General features: G+C 45.6%; 1 protein-coding gene across 7 annotated transcripts in view; it reads left to right on the forward strand.

Annotated features, from left to right (window-relative positions):
• The first annotated feature begins 449 nt into the window (after positions 1-449).
• The window catches only part of FOXO3 (forkhead box O3), a 127,002-nt gene continuing 102,045 nt past the window's right edge, over positions 450-25,406 (forward strand). Inside the window, exons 1-2 of one of the 7 annotated variants that reach the window (XM_081828764.1) lie at positions 450-548; positions 3,433-4,186. In XM_081828764.1, the coding sequence (XP_081684890.1) occupies positions 3,569-4,186 (618 nt within the window). In that variant the 5' untranslated portion in view covers positions 450-548; positions 3,433-3,568. Of the gene's footprint in view, positions 549-2,008; positions 2,278-3,148; positions 3,307-3,404; positions 4,187-4,485; positions 4,511-25,406 lie in introns of those variants that run through there. The other 6 variants (XM_081828768.1, XM_081828765.1, XM_081828762.1 and 3 more) reach the window with 6 other exon arrangements.

A 25,406-nucleotide genomic window follows, 5' to 3' on the forward strand; every position in this document is an offset into this window, starting at 1 on the left:
TAAAGAAGGCAGCTTTCCGCGGCGGGAACTCGACGTCTCCGTAGAGGCTTTGGCAGCGCGCGAAACTCGCCATCAGGCTCCCCGGCCCGCGCCAGCCGCTGCGCTGGAAGCCCGAAGGGGGGACAGCCTGTCTGGTCGGTGAACAGAGCCCGGAGAGGCCGTGGCGCAGGCCTGCCGCGTCCCCCCTGCCAGCGCGGGCGGCCCCACGCGTCCGCCACTCAGCCGCGCGGCCAGCACAACATTCCATTTAAAAATAACACCCACGTGCGCTGGTAAACAAGCGCGCGCGGCTACTGTGCCGCGCGCCCCAGGCGAGCCAGTACGGCGCGCGCCCGCCCTCCTCCCGCACGTGTCTGCCGGCTCCGCCCGCGCCGCTCCTGCGTTGCTCACTCTCCTCCCCCTCCGACGGCCGCGCACCGCCCCGAAGCCCCGAGTCCTGCCGCTCCAGGGCCCTAGCTTCCTCCCATGCTGCCAGGCGCGCCCCGCTGGGTGCTCTCCAACTTTCCTTCCCCGACACCGCCACAACGCGGCAGGACCCATCGCCCCAGGTCTGCTCCCCTTCTCCCCTCCCCTGTCTTCTTAAGCCCCCTCCTTTGAACTCTCCCTCAGCGTGCGAAGGACTGGCTTCTGGGTCGCCCTCTCCTTCTCCTCTCCTCCCTCCCCTCCTTTCTTCCTTAGAATTTTACTCGATTGTTTATTATTTGCCGGGGGGCGGGGGCGGGAGGCGGAGAGGGGTGTCTGGGGCCTGGAGACTGGTGGCCGCGGCCAGTCAGCATGCGGCGTGGTTTGACGAGTAGGCGGCGCAGCGAATGGGGACGCGGCGCAGAGCTCCCCGGTCACGCGCGTGTGGATACAATGACATCATCTGTTTGTACGCGTCGAACTAGCTTGGTGCAGGGGCGGGGCCGCACGTCACTTGAGTGACGGGCCCTGCGCAAAGCCCGGAGCCTGGAGTCCGCTGGGCGGGCGGACTCCTGAGTACCCTGGGTTGGACCTTTTTGTGTATTGGATTGTGAGGAGCTAGCTCTAGACTCTGAGCTATTTCCAGTGACTTAGGAGGATTTAAGAAAAAGGGGGAAAAGAAAGATACTTATGAACCAAAGTGAATAGGCTTTTGGTGTGCGTGTCGCATGTAGTGCATTCGTAGTGCACAAATGAACAATTTAGATGCTGATAGTAGGATAAGGACTTGTGAAGATGTTTTTCTAAACCTAAAGAAATATCTTTTTAAAAAACTAAAAAATGCACAAGTAGCCGTTCTGGAGTCATTTACAAGTTAGAATCAAATTATTTTCCATTCATAATTGTTCAAGATCTGCTCTTGCCTTTAGGAATGGGGAATAATTTGCATTTCTCCTGAGTTAGTTACACTTCTCCCCTCATTTGCCATGAAATCCATGAAAAGTGAAACACCACTGCGTCGGGCGTCCTAGGTAAGAGACTCGGCTGCAAACCTCTCGGTGCCTGATCAAATCTGAAGGCATCAGTTTATCGAAGTCCTGTAAGGCACCAACATCTTTGCTTGTCAGTATTTCCACGCCGTGGTAATCCTTGGAATCTGCGGTCAGCATCTTATCTCGGGTGTTACCTGGTGTCCGATTCTAACAGGGAACCGGACACCAGGGCGGGCACAGAGCCTGGCGGACGAACGCGCCCGCCGGGGACCCCCGGTAGCAGGCGCCCTGCCCTGAGTCTGAGAGGCCACGCGACTGCGCTCGTGGAGCGTTTGGGGCTTTGCTCTCCCCCTCCCTCTTCTCCTAGGCCAGCGCCGCGCTTTGTTGTCGTTGAGGCTCTCGGAGGGAGGAGGAGCCCAGCGGGGACGGCTGCGGGAGCCCGCCTGGTCCCGGCCCGCGGCGCGCTCCCTGACACCCACGCCCGCAGGCCCGCGGAGCGCGGCCGCGCAGGTGCGCGTGCGCGAGCCCACATACACACACACACGCACACACACGCACGCACACAGCACACCCGGGCCCGCCGCCCAGCCCTCCCTCTGGGCGGGGATCCGCCCGCCCGCCCGCCCGCCGTCAGCCTAGGTTGAGGCACCCTGCGTGTGTCTATAACTTTGTGCTGCTGCCGCGGCCGCCCTGCTCGTGGAAGGGAGGAGGAGGAATGTGGAAGGCGACGGCGCGCAGGCTGACAGGCGTTTCCTCAGGCGGGCTGCGGCGGTGGCCGGAGCGCCTCTCCTTCGCCGAGGTTGCGCGCCCCCTCCTCGCCGTGCCCCGGGCCCGCGCGGAATTGTGCTTCCTCCCCCCTCGTCCCTGAAGGGAAGGAACTGAGGTAGGCGCCGGAGCTGTGCAGCGGGGCGGTCGCCTTCCCGGTGACTCCGGATCTGCTTCCGAGCTGGGCCAGGCGCTTCCCTTTTCCCTCCCCGTGACTCGGTGTGCGCGCCCCCCTTCCCTCCCGCTAGTGTTTTTAAAGGACTTGAGTGAAGGGGGGAAAACTGTCAAGATGGCAGCAGCGGGAGCAAGGAGGTGATGAACGTGCTGGTCCGGGTTTTCTGGCAGTCCGGGAGACTTGGCGCTTCCTGACCTGTTGGAAGATTTATGTTCTGACTTGTCCCCTCCCCCCCCCGTTCTTTACTGGGAAGGGGGTGGAGGATACAACGCCCGCGAGCAAATAAACCCCACAAAACCCCAAAGTGGTCGTTCCTGCTTGGCTCGACCCTTGGCAAACACCCGTCGAGCTGCTTGCCCCGCTGCTTCCCGTCTTGTCCTTTTTCTGGAAGTGACAAGAGCCCGTCCGCGCTCGGACCCGCGTTCGTCCTCCTAGCCCGCGGGCGAAGAGGGAAGAAGGTGGCTGCCCGCGCCGTCCCCGGACTCGGGCCCCTCGGCGGGGAGAAGGGAGTACAAGGGGGCGCGGAGGCGGCAGGGCCGGGGACGAGAAGAGCGGAAGACGCCACAGACTTTGGCTGCGGCGCCGCGGGAAGCACTTGAGCGGGCCCGAGCGAAACATAAACAAACGCACGCCCGCTCGGGCTCCGACCGCGGCTTGGCTGCGCCAGCCCTGGCTGCTGCCCGCTTTAAAGGCGCGGCCCGCGCCCCTCCCCCCGCCCCCTCCCCGCCCCTCCCCTGTCCTCCCCGCCCCTCCCCTGTCCTCCCCGCCCCTCCCCTGTCCTCCCCTCCCCTCCCCTCCCCCTTCTTCCCCGCCCAGCCACCTAGCCCAGGAGAGACCTGCAGATCTGGCGGCCCCGGCGGCGGGGGGAAGGGGGTTGCCCCGTGCGAGCCCGTCGATTCGCTCCTGGCTCCCCGGCGGCCTGGCCAGGGGGCGGTGTCTGCTGCGCCAGGTTCGCGGGACGCACGTCTCCAGGTCTGTTTCTGGGAGGCGGGCGCCGTGCGGCCGGGAAGCGGCGGCGGCGGGCGCGGAGTCGCCGAGGACTGGTCTCCAGCCCGGGATAACCAACTCTCCTCTCTTCTCTCTTTCGTGCTTCTCCAGGCGGCGGCAGTAGCGGCAGCGGCTCCCCGGAGCCCGAGTCTTCGCGGCGCCCCCGTCCCTCCCCCGCCGCACCCCGCCCCGGCGCGAAAGGAGAGCGCGAGAGCCCGAGCCGCGGGCGGGCGGGCGGGCGGCGAAGATGGCAGAGGCACCGGCCTCCCCGGCCCCGCTCTCTCCGCTCGAAGTGGAGCTGGACCCGGAGTTCGAGCCCCAGAGCCGGCCGCGCTCCTGTACATGGCCCCTGCAGAGGCCAGAGCTCCAGGGGAGCCCGGCCAAGCCCTCGGGGGAGACGGCCGCCGATTCTATGATCCCCGAAGAGGAGGACGATGAAGACGACGAGGACGGCAGCAGTAGGGCGGTCTCGGCCATGGCGATCGGCGGCGGCGGGAGCCGCACGCTGGGCTCCGGGCTGCTCCTTGAAGACTCGGCCCGCTTGCTGGCTCCCGGAGGGCAGGACTCCGGGTCCGGGCCAGCCCCCGCGGCGGGCGCGCTGAACGGGGGGACGCAGACGCCGCTGCAGCCTCAGCAGCCACTGCCGGCGCCGCAGCCGGGGGCGGCTGGGGGCTCCGGGCAGCCGAGGAAATGCTCGTCGCGGCGGAACGCCTGGGGGAACCTGTCCTACGCCGACCTGATCACTCGCGCCATCGAGAGCTCGCCGGACAAACGGCTCACTCTGTCCCAGATCTACGAGTGGATGGTGCGCTGCGTGCCCTACTTCAAGGATAAGGGCGACAGCAACAGCTCTGCGGGGTGGAAGGTGCGTACCCACCTCGGGCGGGCGGCCGGACCCGCCGGGCCTCCTGCGCAGTGCGAGACGCGCCTTCGATTCATCGGAGCGCGCCTGCGGGCGCTGGGGAGAGGGGTTGGCACCGAGAGCCTCCGCTGTGAGGTTTCGGGGGGATCTCTGTGACCCCCAGAGGAGGGGAACCTAGGGTCGGCCGCGGAGGGTGGGGCGGGGAAAGGAGGCTTCCGAGGAAGCCTCGGGCATGGCCAGGTGAGGAGAGGGGGCAAGGGATACCGGCGAGGGAAGGACTGGCGGACAGGAGTGCATTTGCTGGATTCCCGGGACTGCACGGAGGAGGTAGGTCTGCGGCCAACTTCGAAGTAGAAATCACTGTAGTGGGGATGCGGGGAGGGTTCTGCGGGTGGGGTGAGAGGATGTGGGGGAGTGTTTGGGACTCGGTGCCCCGAGGAGGGGTTGGATTTGTGGTTTCCAGTCAGTCACAGGAGCATGGTCGTTGTCACTAGCTGGATGAAAACCCTTGCGTCGAAGTTTCTGGCTTGTGGGTGTTAGTTCCCACAGGCACTCGGATCCCATTAGAAAAAGTAGTGGTTGTAAACCTTTTACTGGCTGGCTGTCTTTCCTTGCCTGTGTTGGCACCTTTATTCCTTAGAGATGTTTCTCCAGTAAACCTGCCCCCGAACTTGTGTTGTTCTGAACGGGCCAGCCCTACCACCTCGAGGCGAACTAGCCGCACCTGCTGCTCCGGTTGAGGCCTGGACTCTGGCGCTGTTTGCGGCCGGGTCCAGGTGTGGAGGACTGAGGCCTGGAGCTTCACCTAGGCCTTTGGGAGGGAGGTGTGGTGTCAGGGCTGGGCCACAATGGCTTCTACCTATAAGTGAACCAGAAGAGAGGCTCTCTCCTGTTCTTTTCAGCCTCTTGGGGCACTGGACACGTGGTAGGGAGAGAGGTGTGGAAAGGCCTATGATGTAATGACTTCCTGCAGTTGGGCATCCAAACAGATTAACTCCTGTGCCCCTGCTGGGCTGCTGATGCCCAGCTGCTTTGCTCCTCCTGGCACCTCATCCTCCTGGCCTCTTTCCCCAAGACATGAATGTGTCAGTACCAGGCAGAGGAGTCCTGTACAGTTGGAGATACATATGGCTTATCAGTTGGTTCTGTTTGCAAGTTAGCTTTTTTTTTTTTAAATTAATGAGGTAGTTCCTTCCTCATTCCGTTTCTTTGGGGAGCCCTGTATCTTCCTGGGTTCCAGGAGGTGTATACAGTAAGAACAGTTTAATCTTGGTGGAGAACTGGAGCACTGGAGAGGAAACCTGTATGTGAAAAAAACTAAAGAATTTAGTGTGTTGAGTTTTAATTTGCTTTAAAAAAAAAATCCTTGCAAACAAAGTATCTGCTTTTTTTTTTTTTAATTTTTTATGGCTAGTATTGGAGAGGACTTGTTGAGATACTTTAAAAGCAAAGCGTATGCTTTGAAATTATTCCAGTTATCTGTCTCATTTCCTTTAACAAATGCCGACATTATGAATCTTACATTTGATTTAATTTTACAGCTTTGCAAAGGAATGCCAGTTGTGTGATATGAGGGCCATTTACAGAAAGCTTGAGAGTGAATTCCATTTCAAAGCAGTGCTACTGTGATATCTTTTAAAACTGAATTTCTAAGTGAATAGTGAGGGTTAATCTCAGGGTACAGTGTCAGGAAGGGGTGAGTTTCAGGATCTAAGAAAATGGATATAGGGGTTTGGAATATTTTTCAAATTTCTCAACTTGAAGTTAGTCCTGTATATTTTGAGTTTGGTGCAGAGAATCTGCTAGTTAAAAGTTAGGTAGCTAAAAGTTGATGTTGGAAAGGTTTTCACTTTTCCTTCTTTTAAGTTTACTCAAGTAGTTTAATCCCACAAATAACATCTCATTTTGTAATTAAAGATAGTAACCGTTTAATAGCATTTGATTTTTTTTTTTTTTTTTTTTTAAAGATCTAGGTGAGAAAGTAGTATTACCAAAAGTAGCCATGAATTGTGATTCGGTTGATTATATTTTCATGTAACTTGCAGGACTTGAGTAGAGATTTTGGGCCTAGTCCTAAACTTTATGGTTTTATGTCCTTAACCTTTTTTTCTGATCTCATGGTTTCTTTTTCCTTCTCTGCTATCTCATTTCTCTCTCTCTCTCTTTTCTTTTTTTTTTTGATGAGGTATAGTCAACACACAATGTTAAATTAGTTTCCATTTCACTTCTTTTTAACTAAAATTATGAAAAATTGTAAATTGAAACTCAAGCCTTAGTATGTTTAATACAGGACATGAAGTAAAATATTTTTATATTTTATGTAAGTAGAATTATTTTTACTTTAAGATTTTACATCAGTTCTATTTCTGAGTATCACATAGCAGCTAATCCTTGAAGACTATGGGGATATAATTTAGTTAAAGAGTTTTTGTAAGATGACCTTCATCAAAAGATGCACCCATGCAGGAACTTCCAAATCTTTGATGATGGAGAAAGCCCTTTGAAACTAGGGCTGGTTTCATATTCCAATTATGACTAATAGCCAACCTTTTTTTGTGTTTGTGGTTTAGTAGCAGTGGAAGAAGAGGGAGAAGGGAGAGGTCAGGAGCTAATTGTGACCCATTTCCATGCGTCCAAGTTTCAGGAGTCGATTCCTATCATGATTAGTCATTTTGAGAGCATGCGTGTGCATTTAAACCACACTACTTTCATTCTGAGTTATGCATTAGGGTTTTTGACTTCTGAAAATGTCTAGAATTCAGGTTAACCTCTCTTAGCCCTGCGTGCACATAGCTACAGTATGCAGGGTTTAGGCCTTACTTCTTTTGTGGCTTTTTGGACTATTGCATTATGAGATCCTGTCACCAGAATTACCACCCTAAGACTAGAGAATAAAAGAATTAGAAAAGAGGCCTTGAAGATCAGAATTAGGACTAGTGGTTTGAAGCCCTGGTTGCATATTTGGATCACCTTGGAGCTTTTAAAGAGTACCAATACTTAGAGAATAGGTTTTAATTGGGTTGGTCTGGGACTTAGCATTGGTGTTTCTTTTTTGTTTTATTTTTGTTTTTTAAGTTTCTTAGGTTATTCTGATGTACAGCCAGGATGAGGTTTGCTGAGATAGTTCAACTCCCTTATTTTAATGGTGAAAATCCTGGTTCTTCAAGTTAAGGACTTCTCTAAGATCACACAGCTAGTTAGGTAATTAGTAGCTGCAGTTTTGGAGATTTTTATTCTTTATCACACTGTTTTCCTCTTTAAATTGACCTATTTTTTTTAAAGGTTTTTTACTAAGTAACAAGTAGTCTTACATAAGTAGAAGATGCTTTCCTGAAAAGCATATTTGCCTCTCAGTCTAAAAATGTCTTGGTTATTAGTTCAGCGTCAGAAAGACGAATATTGCTGGAGGCTGATGAGTTCATCACATTTGTGTAGCCATCCACTGTCTCTCAGTAGGGGTACTCAGGAACTGTGAAGTGATAGAGGTGGCAGAAAAGAGCGTTTTAACAAAAGGAGGAAGTTCTTGGTTAACTTAGGTTTGTCAGATACATATTGTGCCAGAGAGAAAGGTGATGGCTATCTCACAGGTTCCCTTACCTCAGGCATTAAAGTAGATGTGAATAGTCAGATGTGGTTAAGAGGGGAAAAGGTTACATTTCCTTTCATTCGGATTAAGCTTACTTGCACCGCACCACCCCTAATCCAACTGCTATGTTCTCTCAGTTCCTCCTGTTGTGGGACAGACGTCTAGGATTCCAGGGTTTACCTGTTAAGGCCTATGTATCACTATTCATTTTCTCACACCCACACACCTGCATTTCCCAGGAGATTAGGACATGATTACATTAGGCAGCCATGCGTTTCCATGCTGTTTCTCACAATTTCATAAACGTAGGATTCTGTGCATGTGACGACTTCTGCTGCTGTGGACGTCTTCTTTCATGTGAGAATGTGTGCTCTTACAGCCTCTTCCCAGGGTAAAAAGATGAGGGCCCAGCTGCACATAATGCCTGTTGATGTTCTCACTGTTCTCATTCTTTAGATTAATGCATCCAGTTCCTTCCCAACATACTGTATTAAGAAAATGTTATTTTAACTGCAACTTTCATGTCTAAAAATATGTTTTTAAAATTTCAAAATGACGAAGTTGTGATAATTCCACGTTGGCTTGTAATTTTGGCCTCCGTCACCTTTTGGAGTAACTCACCAAAGGGCCAGTTATGGTCGTGTGTAAGGAATCTGTCTTCTGCTTGGCCCATGTTGCCAAAATGCTGTTTTGTAATTTCCTTTGGCAGTACTGTCTTCGTCAGTGATTCTCAACGAATATACTTCCTCTTCCTACAGCAGCAGTACACTGGGGGGACTGTTTTTCCTCTTTTTCAAAGCTGTGTCATCGACCTATGAAGTGAAGAAATTGGCCCTTTTAAACTTTGATCTGTGAGCCCTGTGTAGCAGAGAGACTCTTTAAAAAAGAAGCTAAGTGTTTGTTTTGATATGTTTATCTCCTTCTTAGAAAATGAAATGAAACTATGCAAACTTATTTTTAGGAGATTTTAGGAGGGTTCTATTTTAAGAGAATGACACCATAGAAGAACATCTTGTAGTTAAACTTTTTAATACGTATGATTCTTAAAACCTGCAAGATATTTTTATTTGGAAAATTAATGAAGAGTCCATGTCTCACTGAAAAGTCATTTATTTGGTCTGGGAAAAGTTTAGCAAATACTGTCCATCCAAAGATCTTCATAAAAATGCAAAGGTAAGACTGTTTCAGTCTGTACATTCTAGCAGGGCACCCTGCTTACCCATTGCTTACCAGATTAGATTCCTAGGGCTAGAGAGAATATGGAATTTATTTTGTTTTCATATCTTGCCCATCTTGCCTGTGGGGAACAGACTCAGTCCTATTCTTGACTCCTCATTTTTCTCCTGAACTTTTCCTGTATCACAAGTCCTGAAGAGCCACTTTGCCTTTTTGCTGCTATAAAAGGAGCTCAGACTGACATATATAGGTGGATTTTATCTCTATATCTATGTAGAGATAGATACATGTGGATTAGTATCAGGGGACATTATAGCTGGTATACAGTAAGTGACTACAGATTAGAAAGAGAAAACCTTTTTAACTATTTTCATCACATGCCATTTTATTCATTCAACAAATACTTATCAAAGGCATACGGTTCACAGGGCATTCTGCTGGGTCTCAGGGATATAGTAGTAGCACGAGGCAGATGAGGTTCCAGCTCACAGGATTCAGGTTCTGTTGGAGGAAGACAGAAAATAAACATGCAAATCTGTGTTCTGTGAATTTGTCATTGTCGTCATTCTCTTTGCCTTTTTTCATATCTGTACTTCTGCTTTCCTCGATATTTCAGCTCTCTGCAGAGAAATTACTGGCAAAAGGCAAAGTTGGTGTTGAACTTTGGTTGGAACTGGTCTTTAATTCTCTGCAGATCATTTTCAGCTTGCTTTGGAGATGCAGGGCCGCTATAACATGGCTCTTGTAGTTTGGGTCTTGTGGGGAGAAGCTGGGGCTTTCCCAGGGCCATCTGGATTAGAGCACACCTGTGGTCCTAGCCTGATCTGGGGTCTCCAGTTCTGTCTTGTGGGGCCTGGTATAGGACTGGCCTCCCTCTGGAGTGGAGGTGGAGCCTTGATACAGCTGACTCATTCACATTGCTTCTTGCCTCAAATTTAGAACTAAAAGACGTTTTAGAGATCATCTAAGTACTTCATTTTACAGGTGAGGAAGCAGGACAAGAGCATGTGAGTGACTGGCTCAGGAGCCTACAAGCTAGCAGAGATGGAGCTAAGAGTGTGTCCGCGTGAGCCCTGGGCAGCACTGTTCTGTACTGTCTGCTGTTAACCATTGTGGTTTCACAGCTGTTTGTGTCAGTGCCTCCATTTCTGCAAACTCTTACTTCATTTGCTCGCCTCTGCTTCCCCTCCTCCCTCCTTTAGGCTGGCTCATGCTAGAGTAGCTGCGTTGGTTTTTTAGTATTTCCATCAGTGTTCTCAGCTAACCTTGCTGAAAAAGCCATCTGTCTTAAGCCCACCCCACCCTACCATGTCCAACCGTGACTCCCTCCTATTTCTTTTTGTCATTTTTCTGTGACTCCTGTATATTCCCAAGGACAGTGTAAGAGCCTCAAAAGCATGGAATGTGTCTTCCAGACAAAAACATTTCTGATACTCGGAGCTATTCTTTGAATCATTATGTCCTCAGCCCATAAAGATAGCCTTGTTCTGGAACTCTGACACTGAAAGGAGGTGATGTGATTCGGGAGTGAAGTGACATCATGTGTAGAGTCTTTTGAATACTTACAGCTATGAAGTCTTGGACCTCCTAGCATTAATGTTGATAGGATATAGTATAATTACGAGAGGATGCTCTGCTATCCAAGGCATTTCTTGCAGTGTCTTGTTTCCTAGTGATAGCAGTCCCTGAAAACTTCATTAGTGCCAGTCACTACCCATCATAGAAACTGAGGAAAACCTTGATCTAGGAATGACTTCATTTAGAGACAGTTGAAATCAAGTCTCTTTTCTGTGTGTGTACCCCACCAATGCCGCATCAATATGCACTGTCTAGAAAGATTCATCATAGGGTTGTTCAGCCTAAAATTCACTTACCCACTTCTTACAGGAGCAAAGCTGTTGTGTAAAACTAAGTTGTCCGTGATGTTCTGCATTTGGAGGCAGAAGTCCCAGAGGTACTTGAAGTTTTATATCCATGAATTGGAAAATAGAAGTCACATATGAAGGAGGAAGAGACAGCAAGCACTCTCTGAGATGGATCTTTTCAAAGCCAGTCTGTAACTCTTCCGAGTTAAGAGTTTTCTAAATAAGTGGTTAGGCTGTGATTATGATAGAAGACCCCAATTCTGATGGCGTCGTTACTGACAGACTCAGTATCTTTAACCATTTAATTCTTAACCAAAGAACCTTCATTTCTTAGTATCACAATTTCCCCAATTGGAAAAAGTACAGTAGCAGGCATCCATAGAATATTGTGATATATCACTCCTTCTTGATAAAACACAAGTGTACGATTGGTGCATGTATCAAGCTGGGCTTTTCCAGAGAGTGTGTCTTTCACTTTCTAGTCAGCCTTTTTTTTTAGATTTTAATCTTGGGACTTTTTCTTTGCAGTTTGTCAGTTACTATTATGGGATAACATAAAGCGAAATGGACTAATTTCCCTCATGGGCCATGGCTCTTCCAGTAATTTGCTACTCTAGTAATTGCCTATGATGAAGAAGCCAGGTAATCTTCTAGGGGCTCACCATGCCTGGGTGTCCAGATGCACCCTAGTCCTGTAGTGGAGAGGTGCGAAGGAAAAGAGCAAGGAAGAGTTGTGGTACATTGGTAGGGGCAAGGCCGATGCAAGAAGTGACTTCTGCTCCAAACAAATGGAATGCATTAGCTTTCCTTTGGAGTAAATCTATACTAAATCCAACAGAGATGCCTTTGGCAGATTTTAGTAGTTGTTTTGGAATTACTTACTTCTTTGAAGACCTTTGCGTGTGTGTGTTGGGAGAGAATCCACATAGCTTTCTTTTTTTTTTTTTTCCCCAAGATTTTATTTATTTATTTGACAGAGAGAGAGACAGCAAGAGAGGGAACACAAGCAGGGGGAGGGGGAGAGGGAGAAGCAGGCTTCCCGCCAAGCGGGGAGCCTGACCCCAGGACCCTGGGATTATGACCTGAGCCGAAGGCAGGTACTTAATGACTGAGCCACCAGGTGCCCCCACATCATATCTTTCATTGTGTTTTAGATGTCTAGTGAAATTAATAACTTGGCTCCTGAAGCCATTGATAATTTACTTTAAATTCAGAGCCAGCAGAGGGAGTACACAAGTCTTTAAGCTCATCTCAAGTATTTTTTTCCCCAGAAAGCTAAAATAATACCTTGATTAAAATAAAAAGAACTGTGAAATATAGTACTTTCATGTAGGTTTATATCCTTATTAGAAAAGGATAATTTGGGCGCCTGGGTGGCTCAGTTGGTTAAGCGACTGCCTTCGGCTCAGGTCATGATCCTGGAGTCCCGGGATCGAGTCCCGCATCGGGCTCCCTGCTCGGCAGGGAGTCTGCTTCTCCCTCTGACCCTCCTCCCTCTCGTGCTCTCTGTCTCTCATTCTCTCTGTCTCAAATAAATAAATAAAATCTTCAAAAAAAAAAGGGATAATTTGGAGAGGGGGCTGTTAAAAACTTAAGGTAATTTTTTTTTTTTTTTAAAGGAAACCTTGGTCTTCTGAGACCCATGGTCTACTTTCCACCCCCAAATAGTTAAATGAAAGTACTTTCAACTGAAAAACATCCTTCCCTGTCTTTCATATTTTTTGGTGTGAGTGTTTATACCTAATAACAGATTTTTCAGAGTGTGTCAAGTGTCTGGGCCAGTAGAATGTTGTTTTTTAGTGCTATTTTGAATGGGACTTTTTGTGTGTGTGTGACGATTTTATTTGAGAGAGCACGTGCATGTGAATTTAGGGGGGTAGGGGGAGAGAATCTTTCAGGCAGACTCTCCGCCGAGAGTGGAGCCCATCTTGGGGCTCCATCCCGAGACCCATGAAATCATGACCTAAGACGAAACCAAGAGTTGGACGCCCAACTGACTGAGCCACCCAAGTGCCCCTTGAATAGGATTTCTGATATTTTCTAAGCCTTCACAGTTTCCCACAGGTGAGAGAAAGGCAAAAGGTACATTATTTCTAATTGAGATTGGAAGTAGTCCACTGGCGATTATAAGTTTGAATTTTTTTTTTTTTTAAGATTTTATTTTTCGACAGAGAGAGAGACACAGCAAGAGAGGGAACACAAGCAGGGGGAGTGGGAGAGGGAGAAGCAGGCTTCCTGCTGAGTGGGGAGCCTGACACGGGCCTTGATCCCAGGACCCTGGGATCATGACCCGAGCTGAAGGCAGACGCTTAACGACTGAGCGACCCAGGCGCCCCCAGTTTTTTTTTTTTAATATTTCTGTAATGCTGTGATTTGTCATCTTCCACTTTGCCTCATATTTTGTAATGGTGGTTTATTTATTTTTTAAAAAGATTTATTTATTTATTTGAGAGAGGGTGAGAGAGCTTGTGTGTGCCCATGTGCCTGTGTGTGATGGAGGGGAGGGGCAAAGGGAGAGGGAGAGAGAAACCTAAGCAGACTCCATGGCGATTGAGAAGTCCCATCTCATGACCAGGAGATCACGACCTGAGCTGATACCAAGAGCTGGAAGCTTAACCAAGTTGGCCACCCAGGCGCTGCATTGTGGTGGTTTATTTTAATTTGGGAGTTGTAGTGGGTTGAATAGTATCCTCCTAAATTCATGTCCATCTGGAACCTCAAAATGTGACCTTATTTGAAAATAGGGTCTTTTAAGGGGTAATTAGTTAAAATTAAGTTATATTGGATTAGGGTGGGCCCCAAACCCAATGACTAGCCTCTTTATAAGGAGAGGAGAGGACAACTAAGATGCACTAGATGCTGAGAGGTCTGCATGAAGACTGTGGCAAAGGTTGGAGTGATGCAGTTACTAGCCAAGGGCACCAGGCATTTCTGGAAGCCACCTGAAGCTAAGAAGAAGCCAGGAAGGGGTCCCCCACCCAGCCTTTAGAGGGAGCATGGCCCTGCTGACACCTTGACCCTGCTGACACCTTGATTTTGGACTTATAGCCTCTAGGCCTCTAGTACTGAAAGAATAAATTTTTGTTTGAAGACGGTGAATTTGTTATGGTAGCCTTACGAAACAAATACAAAAGCCTAGAGATGAAAGAGAGGGACAGGCAGGGTTGCAGATAGAGGAGAAGAATACAGAGTTTTATTTATTTTATTATTGAGATATAATTGACCTATAACATTGGTTTCAGGTGTACAACATGCTGATTCAATTTTTGTGTATGTCACAAAATGTTCAGAACAGTAAGCCTATTTAAGTTAATGTCCATCAGCACACATAGTTACAAATTTCTTTTTTCTTGTAATTAGAACTTTTAAGATCTAGTCTCTTCTTTGATAACTGGAAGTTTGTACCTTTTGACAACTTTCACCCATTCTGCCTGCCCCCCCCTTCCAATTTTTTTAGATTAAAATGTTAATCATTCACAGGCTGCCTTACGGTAGTTTAAATTTGTACTTCATCCTGCTTGGCGGGACAGAAGGGAGACATGAATACACCTGATTTCCCAGTTAGAACTACTAGAATTTGGGGCGCCTGGGTGGCTCAGATGGTTAAGCATCTGCCTTCGGCTCAGGTCATGATCCCAGGTCATGATCTGGGATCGAGTCCCACATCGGGCTCCCTGCTCAGCGGGGAACCTGCTGTCCCTCTGCCTCTCTCTATGTCTCTTATGAATAAATAAAAAAAATCTTTAAAAAAAAAAAAAGGAGCTAGAATTTGTTCTTCCCTCCCATTTCTAATGTGTCCTGGGCGCTCCCTCATAACACCTCCTCTCCCCCTGTTATTGAATTTATTTCTTGGCCTGTTTCTTGAAGCTGGTGGAATGGCTGTACCTGTGGAGTGTGGGCTTGAGGTTTACACTGCAGCCCATGAGTTCTGGCTGAGAGCTTTGGTCTAGAACAGCCAGTCTTTGAGGGGAGAGAGGAGCCTAGGGTCCTCAGCAGAAGGATAGTGTTGAAGAAGAATCCTTTCTTCCATGTCATGGCTTGAGAGGGTAGAACCCTATCAGATTCATTGTCATTGGTTATGGTAGTAAGGCTAATCCACAATCTCTCTGGAGTCCCTTTAGCTCCTCCTGTGCTTGGTTCAGGGACTTTCAAAGTCTCTCACACCTGAGGCTTCAGGCTCATGTCTCCTCTGTGTACATTTACATCCAAAAAACCAGCCATCCTGATCTAGCATAGAACACAGAGTGGTTGTCCTCATAGAAGTGGCAGCTGACCTAGAGTATAGGCATAAGAATAGATGAACAATGTAGATAGTACCAAAAATAGAGACATATATTTGGTTGCTTGATTTATGTCAGACAGAGTAAATAATGTTGAAGAAATACATCAAAGACATTGAGTCAAGTAATTTGATGTCCATAATGGAAAAAAAATGAACTTGATACCTGTCTTACACAGTTTGGTGTAATTGACACAACTTAGTTCATAGACATAACTGTGAAAAGAAAAAAAATCTAAAAGTAGCAGTAGATATTTTCTAGGTACCTAGTAGGTGTTTGGGTTGAATTGTTCTGAAGTATTTAGGAATCAGAATTGCACTGTTTAATTTTATATTTCAAAATGATATTTTTGGGAAGGGGAGCCAGGATGATTTTTACAATAAAAAGGAGTCTACGCAACCACATTTTCAGGCCTAGGTATAATAATAATAATTATAATAGTAGCTATGATTTATTGAACACTAAGCGCCAAATGATCAGTTAAGTTTTTACATCTAATGTTGATCTTGTGTGATAGGCATTTCATGTAAATCCCAATTTAAAGACCAGGAAATGGTTCAAGGAACTTATTTGGGATCAGACTCAGGTTTCTTTGACTCTGGAACTTTTGCCTTTTCTGCTACACTCTCCTGATTCCTGGAGTGCAGGTGGGACTTCGGGTTGGGTGGGGGGTGTATAACAATAAAATTAAATAGCTGCCATTTCATTTATTACGTTATTCATTTGGTGGGGAGGGTTGAGTTTTTATGTGTTTTTTAATTTAGGTAAATTTGACACAACATTAACTTCAGGTGTATAACATGATTCAGTACTTGTATATATTGCAAAGTGATCACCACAAAAAGTCTAGTTAACCTCTGTCACCACACATAGTTACAGAATTTTTTTTTTTCTTGTGATGAGAACTTTTAAGATTTACTCTCCTGGCAACTTTGAGACCTTCAGTACAGCATTATTAACTCTAGTCACCATGCTGTATTTTCCATTCCTGTGACTTTATTATAACCGAAAGTTTGTACTTTTAGAAAACAGCTGCCATCTTAAAAGTTGCTGTGTGCCACATCTTTGCATATATTACCACTAACCCTCATAGTGATCCTCTGGAATACTGTTCTGAATGCTCGTCTTCCGATCATTGGCTGACTGAGGTAGCACCTCTTTGTGTGCTGCTAGGGGAGTGGACTTGGACCCAGGATGTAGGCTCCTTTCCTTGATTTTTATTAACTAATAACTTAAGAATTGAGTCCATGCCTGGCTTTTAGTGGGAGAGTAGAAGAGACTTGAGAATTCTGTCAAAAACCTGCTGGTTTGGGTATTCTCATTTTTTTTTTTTTTTAAGGTTTTATTTATTTATTTGACAGAGAGCAGGGAGGGAGAGCAGGAACACAAGCACGGGGAGAGGGAGAGGGAGAAGCAGGCTTCCCGCTGAGCACGGAGCCCGATGTGGGGCTCGATCCCAGGACCCTGGGACCATGACCTGAGCTGAAGGCAGACGCTTAACAACTGAGCCACCCAGGTGCCCCGGGGATTCTCATTTCTGATAGGTCACTTCCTTGCATGGCCATGGTTTACTCTGGGTCAGATACAAAGTGTACTATTTAGTACTAATAGAATGTGATACATAGTGTGTAGAAATACTTTGGGTTGGGCTCTTATCTCTGGCAAATTTCTGCTTTGGGAGAACAGGGTATCTGTGCTTCTATACTGTAGGCTTTAGGCAGGTAGATGAATGGAGACAAGACCACCAAGAAAAATGGATTTTGGGGGAAAACAATTCATAAGAAGTTCCTGGCAGAAGTTTGGCTGCCAAATCAGATCTCATTACTAAAGGTATTAAAATATTTTGTGATTGACTCTTTGCAGTGCAGTTACTGTTGGGTTTAAAGGCAGGTTGCCAAGACAGAGACAGAAAATGTTGCATAATGCAAGGTGCTGGCCAGGTTAAAGTGTTGATCTCTACTGAAAAGTTTACTGCTTTTATCTTCAAGGTAAAGTTATGTATGGGTAGGACCTAAATGATGGTCTTAATTGGCCGCGGGGAATGCAGTATTCATGCGCCCTAAGATAAAACATGGCTAACAGAATAGTAATCCTATGTGTGTTGGAAAAAACTTAAGAACTCTCAGTTTTATGGTAAAGATAGGTGGGTAGTGTCTGGATAGTGTCCAGAAGATAGACTGAAACACTGTGATAAGTGTGGAGCAGGCAAACTGGTTCTGCCTGATAACTGAATATAGCAGGGTGCTGGGGAGGGAGGGTGATGGGCCTGGAGGCAGTTGCAGTAGAAGGTGGCAGTGGCCACAGTGGACTTTTAAAGGTACAACTCTGGATATAAACCTGAAGTTTATGGTGGGCATAAAATTATATCCAGTGGAACTTGTTAGATGTCTCCTTGAAAATTGGTACTACTTTAGAAAGATCAAGTGGATAGTTGAGTCATTAATTCACATAATTCAAATCTCAAACTGCTTTTAAGCTGAAATGTCCTAATAATTGATTTTTAAAATGATATTTCTTTCATCATAAATTATCTAGATAATTACCTCAGTTCCATATTTCGTATTAAGCTCAGCTGAGTGATGTTTAACGCTTCCTGCTCGATTCCTCTCCTTTTCTTTTTATAGTTTTAATTTTAATATTTTTAAAAGCTTGATACATTTTAATTTTTTCTAATACTGTAATGGTTTTATAAAGTAAAACTCTTTCTCTAGATCTCTCCATTAGAACTTGTCCTTCTCATAAATTCTTTAAAAATTTTTTTACCTAATTTAAAACTCAGGGTTGGTGTAGATCTTCTAGAGTTTTTACCTTACAGGATAGCTGTCTTGGGACTTCCTGCTAGCATTCATTTCCAAATCGAGGATTTGTTTTAATTTCACCCTTCATACATTTGCATCTATTTTTTTTTTTTAAGATTTTATTAATTTGAGAGAGAGTAGGAAAAAGAGAGCAGGAACCAGGGGGAGGGGCAGAGGAAGAAGCAGACTCCCTGCTCAGCAGGGAGCCATGGGCTTGATCCCAGTACCTCAGGATCATGACCCCAGCCAAAGGCAGCCACTTAAATGACTGAGCAACCCAGGCGCCCCATTTGCATCCTTTTCTTTTCTTTTTTTGAGATTTATTCATTTATTTTTAGGGAGTGCACAAGTATAACTGGGCATGCAAGCAGGGGGAGGGGCAGAGGGAGAGAGAGAATACAAGTGGACTCCCTGCTGAACTTGGAGCCCAGGCCACCCACAGCTTGATCTCAGGACCCTGAGATCCTGACCTGACCTGAAATCAAGAGTCTGATACTCAACCAACTGAGCCACCCAGGCACCCCCATACATTTGCATCTTTGTATTGGGTACCTCTTTTTTTTACCCCCCAGTTGGTAGAATGAGAAGGGATGTATCTTTATTCACTAGTTTTCAGTACAGTCTCATTAACAGGGTTATAATTTATCATATATGCATATACCCATCTTACAAATAAATGGCAGACCACAGACTGAAGTTTCAATAAGATAACTTTTTAAAAAGGAAACATTGAAACTTTGAGCCCAAACATTCTGAATTTGTTTAAAAGAGTAATGAGCAGTTAGATTAGGTGTACCATTTGTGTAACCCTGAGAAGCCTAGAATGGGCTTATGAAAATTGTGGGCCTGATTATTTTAAGGTTATCTTCGAGCTGGTTCCAGGGTGAGTGTGCTTGCTTTGGCACACTTAGGTTCTTAAGCTCCTGATAGATAACTTCCTAGGTGAGCTAGTATACTGTTTCTTGAAATTAGTGGCCTAGATCAGGCCTTCTATCTCCAACCCTGTCCAATAAAGGTAAGCTTACAGCCTTCTGTTTGAATAGATGCATGTCCTCTGCTGAACTGAATTATCTAAAGCAGTCCTATTAGTCTTTTCCCTTTCCAAGAAAGAGCCTTATTTCAGGCTGAAAGTCTATGTGTTCTGGGCCATACTTTTGGCTTTGCCACATTCAACCTTCATGTTAGTTGCTAAGGTGAAGTTTGGCACTTTGACCATAGATACCATTTCGTAGGGTGTTCTTTGGGAGGAGGGGAGAGATTTATTCTGATAGTCTCATAAAATCAGGGAATACTGCTTTGAGTTAATTTGTGGGTAATCAGTACTGAATAGGTGAAGTATATTAAATTAAGAAAGTTAACCTGAAGGGCGCCTGGGTGGCTCAGTTGGTTAAGCGACTGCCTTCGGCTCGGGTCATGATCCTGGAGTCCCTGGATCGAGTCCCACATCGGGCTCCCTGCTCGGCAGGGAGTCTGCTTCTCCCTCTGACCCTCCCCCCTCTCATGTGCTCTCTCTCTCATTCTCTCTCTCTCAAATAAATAAATAAAATCTTAAAAAAAAAAAAAAAGTTAACCTGAGGTGTTAGTGAGAACTGTGGCTTCTAAATTGATTTTAAAATAATTACTTAACAAATTGATGTTTTTAATCAAAAATTATAGTTTTCATTTTTAAGATGCAGATTTATCCACATCTTAGTTTTCTAATCAAATCAAAAACTGTAGATTGATGAATTGGTTTTAACTGTTAACACAGTGGAAATACAGCTGAGTTTTTCTCTCTGGGCTCCCAGTGTTTGACCTGTTGGTGTGAGCAGAGATAATTCTCACCTGATGTCTGTCTGTGTTACCTGCTCTGAGGTGCTCTGCTCTGTCTGTTGACTACCAATACTGTGTTCTGTTTCAGGTTCATCATTCTGCCTTAAACAGGATCATAAAGCTTTCAAACATTTTTTTCCCAGCTTGTTACCTCATGCATCTATGGTAGTCAAGAAGGAAGAGAAGAAAATAACTTGGTTTTATCATCTGAATCACATGATTTTACAACTTTGAAAACTCCTTTGTCAGTGTGGTTACTGGGAAGATAATTTCAGTTATCAAGTGCTCTGAGTTATTTCAATTTCCTTCCTTTTACCTCTCCTTTAAAATTTTTTTAAAAATTTTGTTCAGGGTGGTAAATTTTCTGGCACATGATTTCAGAGTTGAACCTTTAGATAATTTGTTTGTGAGAAATTAAAGCTGTTTGCCACAAGTCCCTAGTTACTAACTCTTCTGAAAAAAAATAGTACATTTTGTTAAAACGGTTTACTGGTGTGTCCTTTGTACTGTTACCAAGTCTTTGACACATGTGGGCAGTTCCTTGATCATGTCGCCATCTCTGATTTTTTGAACCTGAAACAGCCAACAACACTGTTGATTTTTAGATCAGTCTCAGAATCTGAGAACCTCCGTTTTACCTGTTGTCACCCCCCAGCTGCTCTCCCATTCTTTTCTCTTTCCTTTTATGTCATTAGACATTATGTAAAGGGGACTCACTGCCCTTCTCTTTTTCCTATCCATCTACTATCTCTGATCTTTCTCCTACATCAGTGGTTTTCAACCTTGGTTGCATTTGAGAATCACCTGGGGAGCTTTGAAAAAGCTGTGTCTAGGTCCCATCCTAAAACAATTAGATTAGAATCTCTAGGTATGGGGCCTGGGGATCTATATGTTTTGAAGGTTATAGTATACAGTTAGGGCTAAGAACCATTGTCTTAGAGAAATGAGATTTTGGTGGTGGAAGTTATCAACTATTTTAGAATTGACTTTTAGACCTATTTCTACCCTCTCCTCCATGGGAAGATTACCAAGGAGAATTTGCTCCCTGGAAGCTGCATATAAAAAGGAGTGCTGCCTAACTTCTCCAGAGAAGACATACAAATGGCTAACAGACACATGAAAAAATGTTCACCATCATTAGCCATCAGGGAAATTCAAATCAAAACCACACTGAGATACCACCTTACACCAGTTAGAATGGCAAAAATTGACAAGGCAAGAAACAACAAATGTTGGGGAGGTTATGGAGAAAGGGGAACCCTCTTACACTATTGGTGGGAATGTAAGTTGGTACAGCCACTTTGGAAAACAGTGTGGAGGTGCCTCAGAAAATTAAAAATAGAGCTACCCTATGACCCAGCAATTGCACTACTGGGTATTTACCCCAAAGACACAGATACAGTGAAAAGAAGGGCCATATGCACCCCAGTGTTCATAGCAATGTCTGCAATAGCCAAACTGTGGAAAGAGCCAAGATGCCCTTCAACAGACGAATGGATAAAGAAGATGTGGTCCATATATACAATGGAATATTATTCAGAATAATGGAATAATACTGCCTGAGACCTCAGTGGGCTGTTCATCCTTATCACATCTCTCATCAGCTTTAAGAGTAGAGAAAGGAGGGGGGTTTGCATGATCTTGTGTTAAAATTAAGACAGATGTGTTCTACCTGGCCAGTCACTCTTTCAGAGCCCATGAAGAACAGACTTGAGCGTGAGGTTGGAGACAAGCATTCATATTGAACCCAACAGGCTTTTTTTTTTTTTTTAAGACTTGCACTCCTGTGAAGTATAATTATTCTTAGGAATAGGACTCTGCAAACCGCCTATTTTCTCCAGGCTGCAAAGCAGATATAAGTGATATTCTAAGAAGGGTGACCCAGGTCCTATTTTATAGATCAAGAAATGAGACACAGAGATGCTTTGACTCTGGACCACATCTAAACTTCCCTGTGAGGACTGCTTTTTCTCTCCCTCTCCCTGGGGCAAGTGGAAGCAGTTTAATTGTGTTCCAGCACCTGGTGAACAGCTACATCTGCGTGGCCTGGCTTCAGAAAGGATGAATACCCAACTTTTACATCAACATGGATGGGACTGGAGGAGATTATGCTAAGTGAAATAAGTCAAGCAGAAAAAGTCAATTATCATATGGTTTCACTTATTTGTGGAACATAAGGAATAGCATGGAGGACATTAGGAAAAGGAAGGAAAAAATGAAGGGGAAATCGGAGGGAGAGATGGACCATGAGAGACTATGGACTCTGAGAAACAAACTGAGGGGAGGGAGGTGGGGGGATGGGTTAGCCCCGTGGTGGGTATTAAGGAAGGCATGTACTGCATGGAGCACTGGGTGTTATATGAAAACAATGAATTGTGGATCACTACATCAAAAACTAATGATGTACTGTATGGTGACTAACATAATAAAATAAAATTAACCCCCCCCCAAAATATAACTGTCCCTTAAAAAAAATAAAAAAAAATAAAAAGGAGTGCTGTCCAGCTGGGATCTAAGAGAACAGTTGGTTTCTAAGACAAGGGCATCATTTTTTAACTGTGTTTAACTAGGATTTCCTCCTCTAATTTTATATAAATGAATGTGGTTTCTTTAACATTTCCAACTTCCATATATTTTTCTAGTTTCCACTGGACCCTATAGGGTTAACATATTTTAAAGTTTTCAGGAATTTATAAAAAGAGATGGTGCATGAGTCATCATTCAAGTCATTGCATGAGATTTGAACACTGAGACACATAAATTTACTGTCCTTCTTTTGTGCAACCTAACCTGATATACCCCGAGGGGGGTCTACCATATTCTGATGCATTAAGCTAGTGGTTCTCAAAGTGGGGTGTCCAGATCAACATCAGCATCACCTAGGAACTTGGAAATGCAGATTCTTGGGCCTACCTCAGACATACTGAATCAGAAACTCTGGGCCCAGCATTCTCTTGTAACAAGGCCTCCAGGTAATTCCCCAAGCTGAAGTTTGAGAACCACTGCTTAAGTCATTTGCTAAGACTGGAATTCCTCTGGTGATAGATTGGGAGTCAAAAATCAAAATTCTCATGCCACGTTGGCTTCAGAATCCTGACAAGAGTGAGAAAAGATGAACAGCCATCTCATGGTGATATCTGTTGAAATGTAACAAAGATCCTAGCCCCTTGTATATTCTAGACTTGCCACAGATCCTGGATGCTGTGTAGCTTTCTGTACAGGGCAAGGACACCAATCTTCCTGGATGACCATAATGAAGGATCTGCTCAGGTACACAGAGGATGCCAAATGTTCATCCTGGTGCGTATGTTATGTTCAAAGGATTTGTATTGAGGTTGGATTCTTGTTTTGTGATCTTTTCCCCTTATTTGTTTTGGTCTTTTGGGAATGTTCTTAGTTTTAAGACTAGCATCAGACGGGAGTAGTCGCAGTGACTCATCCACAGACAGACGTGGGACATGTGGGAGAAAGATAAGATTAAAATGTGCTGGGTGTAATCGGTGTGGAGGGTGAGTGAAGCTAAGGGGAAAGTGATGAAGCTCTCATGATGAGGTCAGAGGCGACGCTGTGGTGAGGAGATGGCATCCATCTTGGCTCAGAGTCCTAAAAGGCACATAGCCTCTCCCACAAGGTGAAGCCAGGTAAACAGCAAAACAAGTTATTCCTGCTGTCGGTATCACTGGATTCTGTAGTCCATTAAGCTGGGCCTCATGATCAGCCATATCAAACATAGCTGATGGCTTTAGGAATATAAATAGTGCAAAGAACAGTGGGTTGGCCAGACTTGGAAGTTCATTTCAGGACCTTATGTCTGGGGCCAACATTTGGAGGCTGTCCTAAATGTGCCATGAACACTGTAAGCAGCATTCAGAGTTGGACCCCAGGAGGGGGTATAGCTCAGGGGTAGAGCATTTGACTGCAGAGTTGGACCCCAGGAGATTACTAGGGTCTTCTAAGATCAGAATTCAGTCAGATGCACCTGGTGGAATGTTTCCCAAAGCTGTCACTGCTCACAGATGAAATGTGTAAACATTGTTAATTCACTTCCATTTTGGTTTTCCAAAAAGATGGGTCATTGTTTCCATGTTTTGGGGGCAGGGGAAGGGGGGTATCTTGGAAAAAAACCCTGGCATTAAGAATGCATTTACAGAGGAATAAAGTGCCTTAAGGAGCAGTCAGGCTCATAAGGAAAAGCCTGCCTGGCAGCAGTCTAGAAGTCTTGGCTCCTAGCCCAAGGATCAGAGGGATCTGAGTCCTTGGCTCCTGTGGCCCAGATCTGAAGATGGTAATAAGGGACATCTGTCTGCTGGACCCCTCTTTTAAAATCCCCTCTAGGAGGCTGTAGAGGAGGCCTTTGGTTTTGAGAAGAAGGTCCCTGTGCCCTGACTTCTACATGCTGCTGAACTGGGGAGAGTTGTCATTGACGCTGGAAAGCTTTTATCCCCTCCCCCAAAAAAGGGCAAAAGCCCCTATATCTTCAGTCTGCATTGGTGCGAATTGGAGTGATATGTGCAGTCTCGGCCTTAGGTGTAGCCATCATTTTCATGGCTGTAACTAAAAGCTACTATTAATTGAACATTTATTAACTGCCGGATGTTGCTAAGAGCTTTCTGCATATTAGCTCTTCCTCTTTACAGAGGAGGAAACTGAGGTAGAGGATGGTTAAGTGACTTGGCTAAGACCACATGGTTGGCAAGTGATAGAGGTGACATACCTGTATCAGTATGTCTCTACTTTGACTAAATTCTAAAATCAATGATTTAGCTACACTTTAGGAATTTTGATTTTGTAATACTGCCTGAGACTTCACTGGGCTGTTCATCCTTATCACATCTCTCATTGGCTTTAAGAGTAGAGAAAGGAGGGGGGTTTGCATGATCTTGTGTTAAAATTAAGATAGATGTGTTCTACCTGGCCAGTCACTCTTTCAGAGCCCATGAAGAACAGACTTGAGCGTGAGGTTGGAGACAAGCATTCATATTGAACCCAACAGGCTTTTTTTTTTTTTTTTTTAAGACTTGCACTCCTGTGAAGTATAATTATTCTTAGGAATAGGACTCTGCAAACCGCCTATTTTCTCCAGGCTGCAAAGCAGATATAAGTGATATTCTAAGAAGGGTGACCCAGGTCCTATTTTACAGATCAAGAAATGAGACACAGAGATGCTTTGACTCTGGACCACATCTAAACTTCCCTGTGAGGACTGCTTTTTCTCTCCCTCTCCCTGGGGCAAGTGGAAGCAGTCTAATTGTGTTCCAGCACCTGGTGAACAGCTACATCTGTGTGGCCTGGCTTCAGAAGCCAGTGGATCATTTAGGTGTAGTTTTCCTTCTTTTCTTGGATCTTTTTCACACTTCAAGCCCCAGGATATTGTGTGTGGTGGTTTAAGGTGACCTGAAGTAAGCAGGTGTTGGATGATGGAAGCATTAGGAGAAGGAGGCTAAGTTGTAGTGGACATGGGTGATTACTTGATTGGCAAAGAGGGATCTAGGAGAATGGGTGATGGCCCAGTAAAAATACCTTGGCAGAAGCTGGAGGGAGGGTAGTAGTTGTGTTGATTGAGAGGAAATATGAGGGGCAATGGCTGGGTTTAGGACAGTTAAGCCATTATGTAATTTCTGCAAAGAACATTATCAAACAACACATACATACTGTCACTTAAGTGATATCATCAATGAATACATTTTATGATTAAAATGTAAACAA

Source organism: Leptonychotes weddellii, chromosome 8, assembly GCF_054177405.1.
Source record: "Leptonychotes weddellii isolate Sample4059 chromosome 8, ASM5417740v2, whole genome shotgun sequence".
Lineage (NCBI taxonomy): Eukaryota > Metazoa > Chordata > Mammalia > Carnivora > Phocidae > Leptonychotes > Leptonychotes weddellii.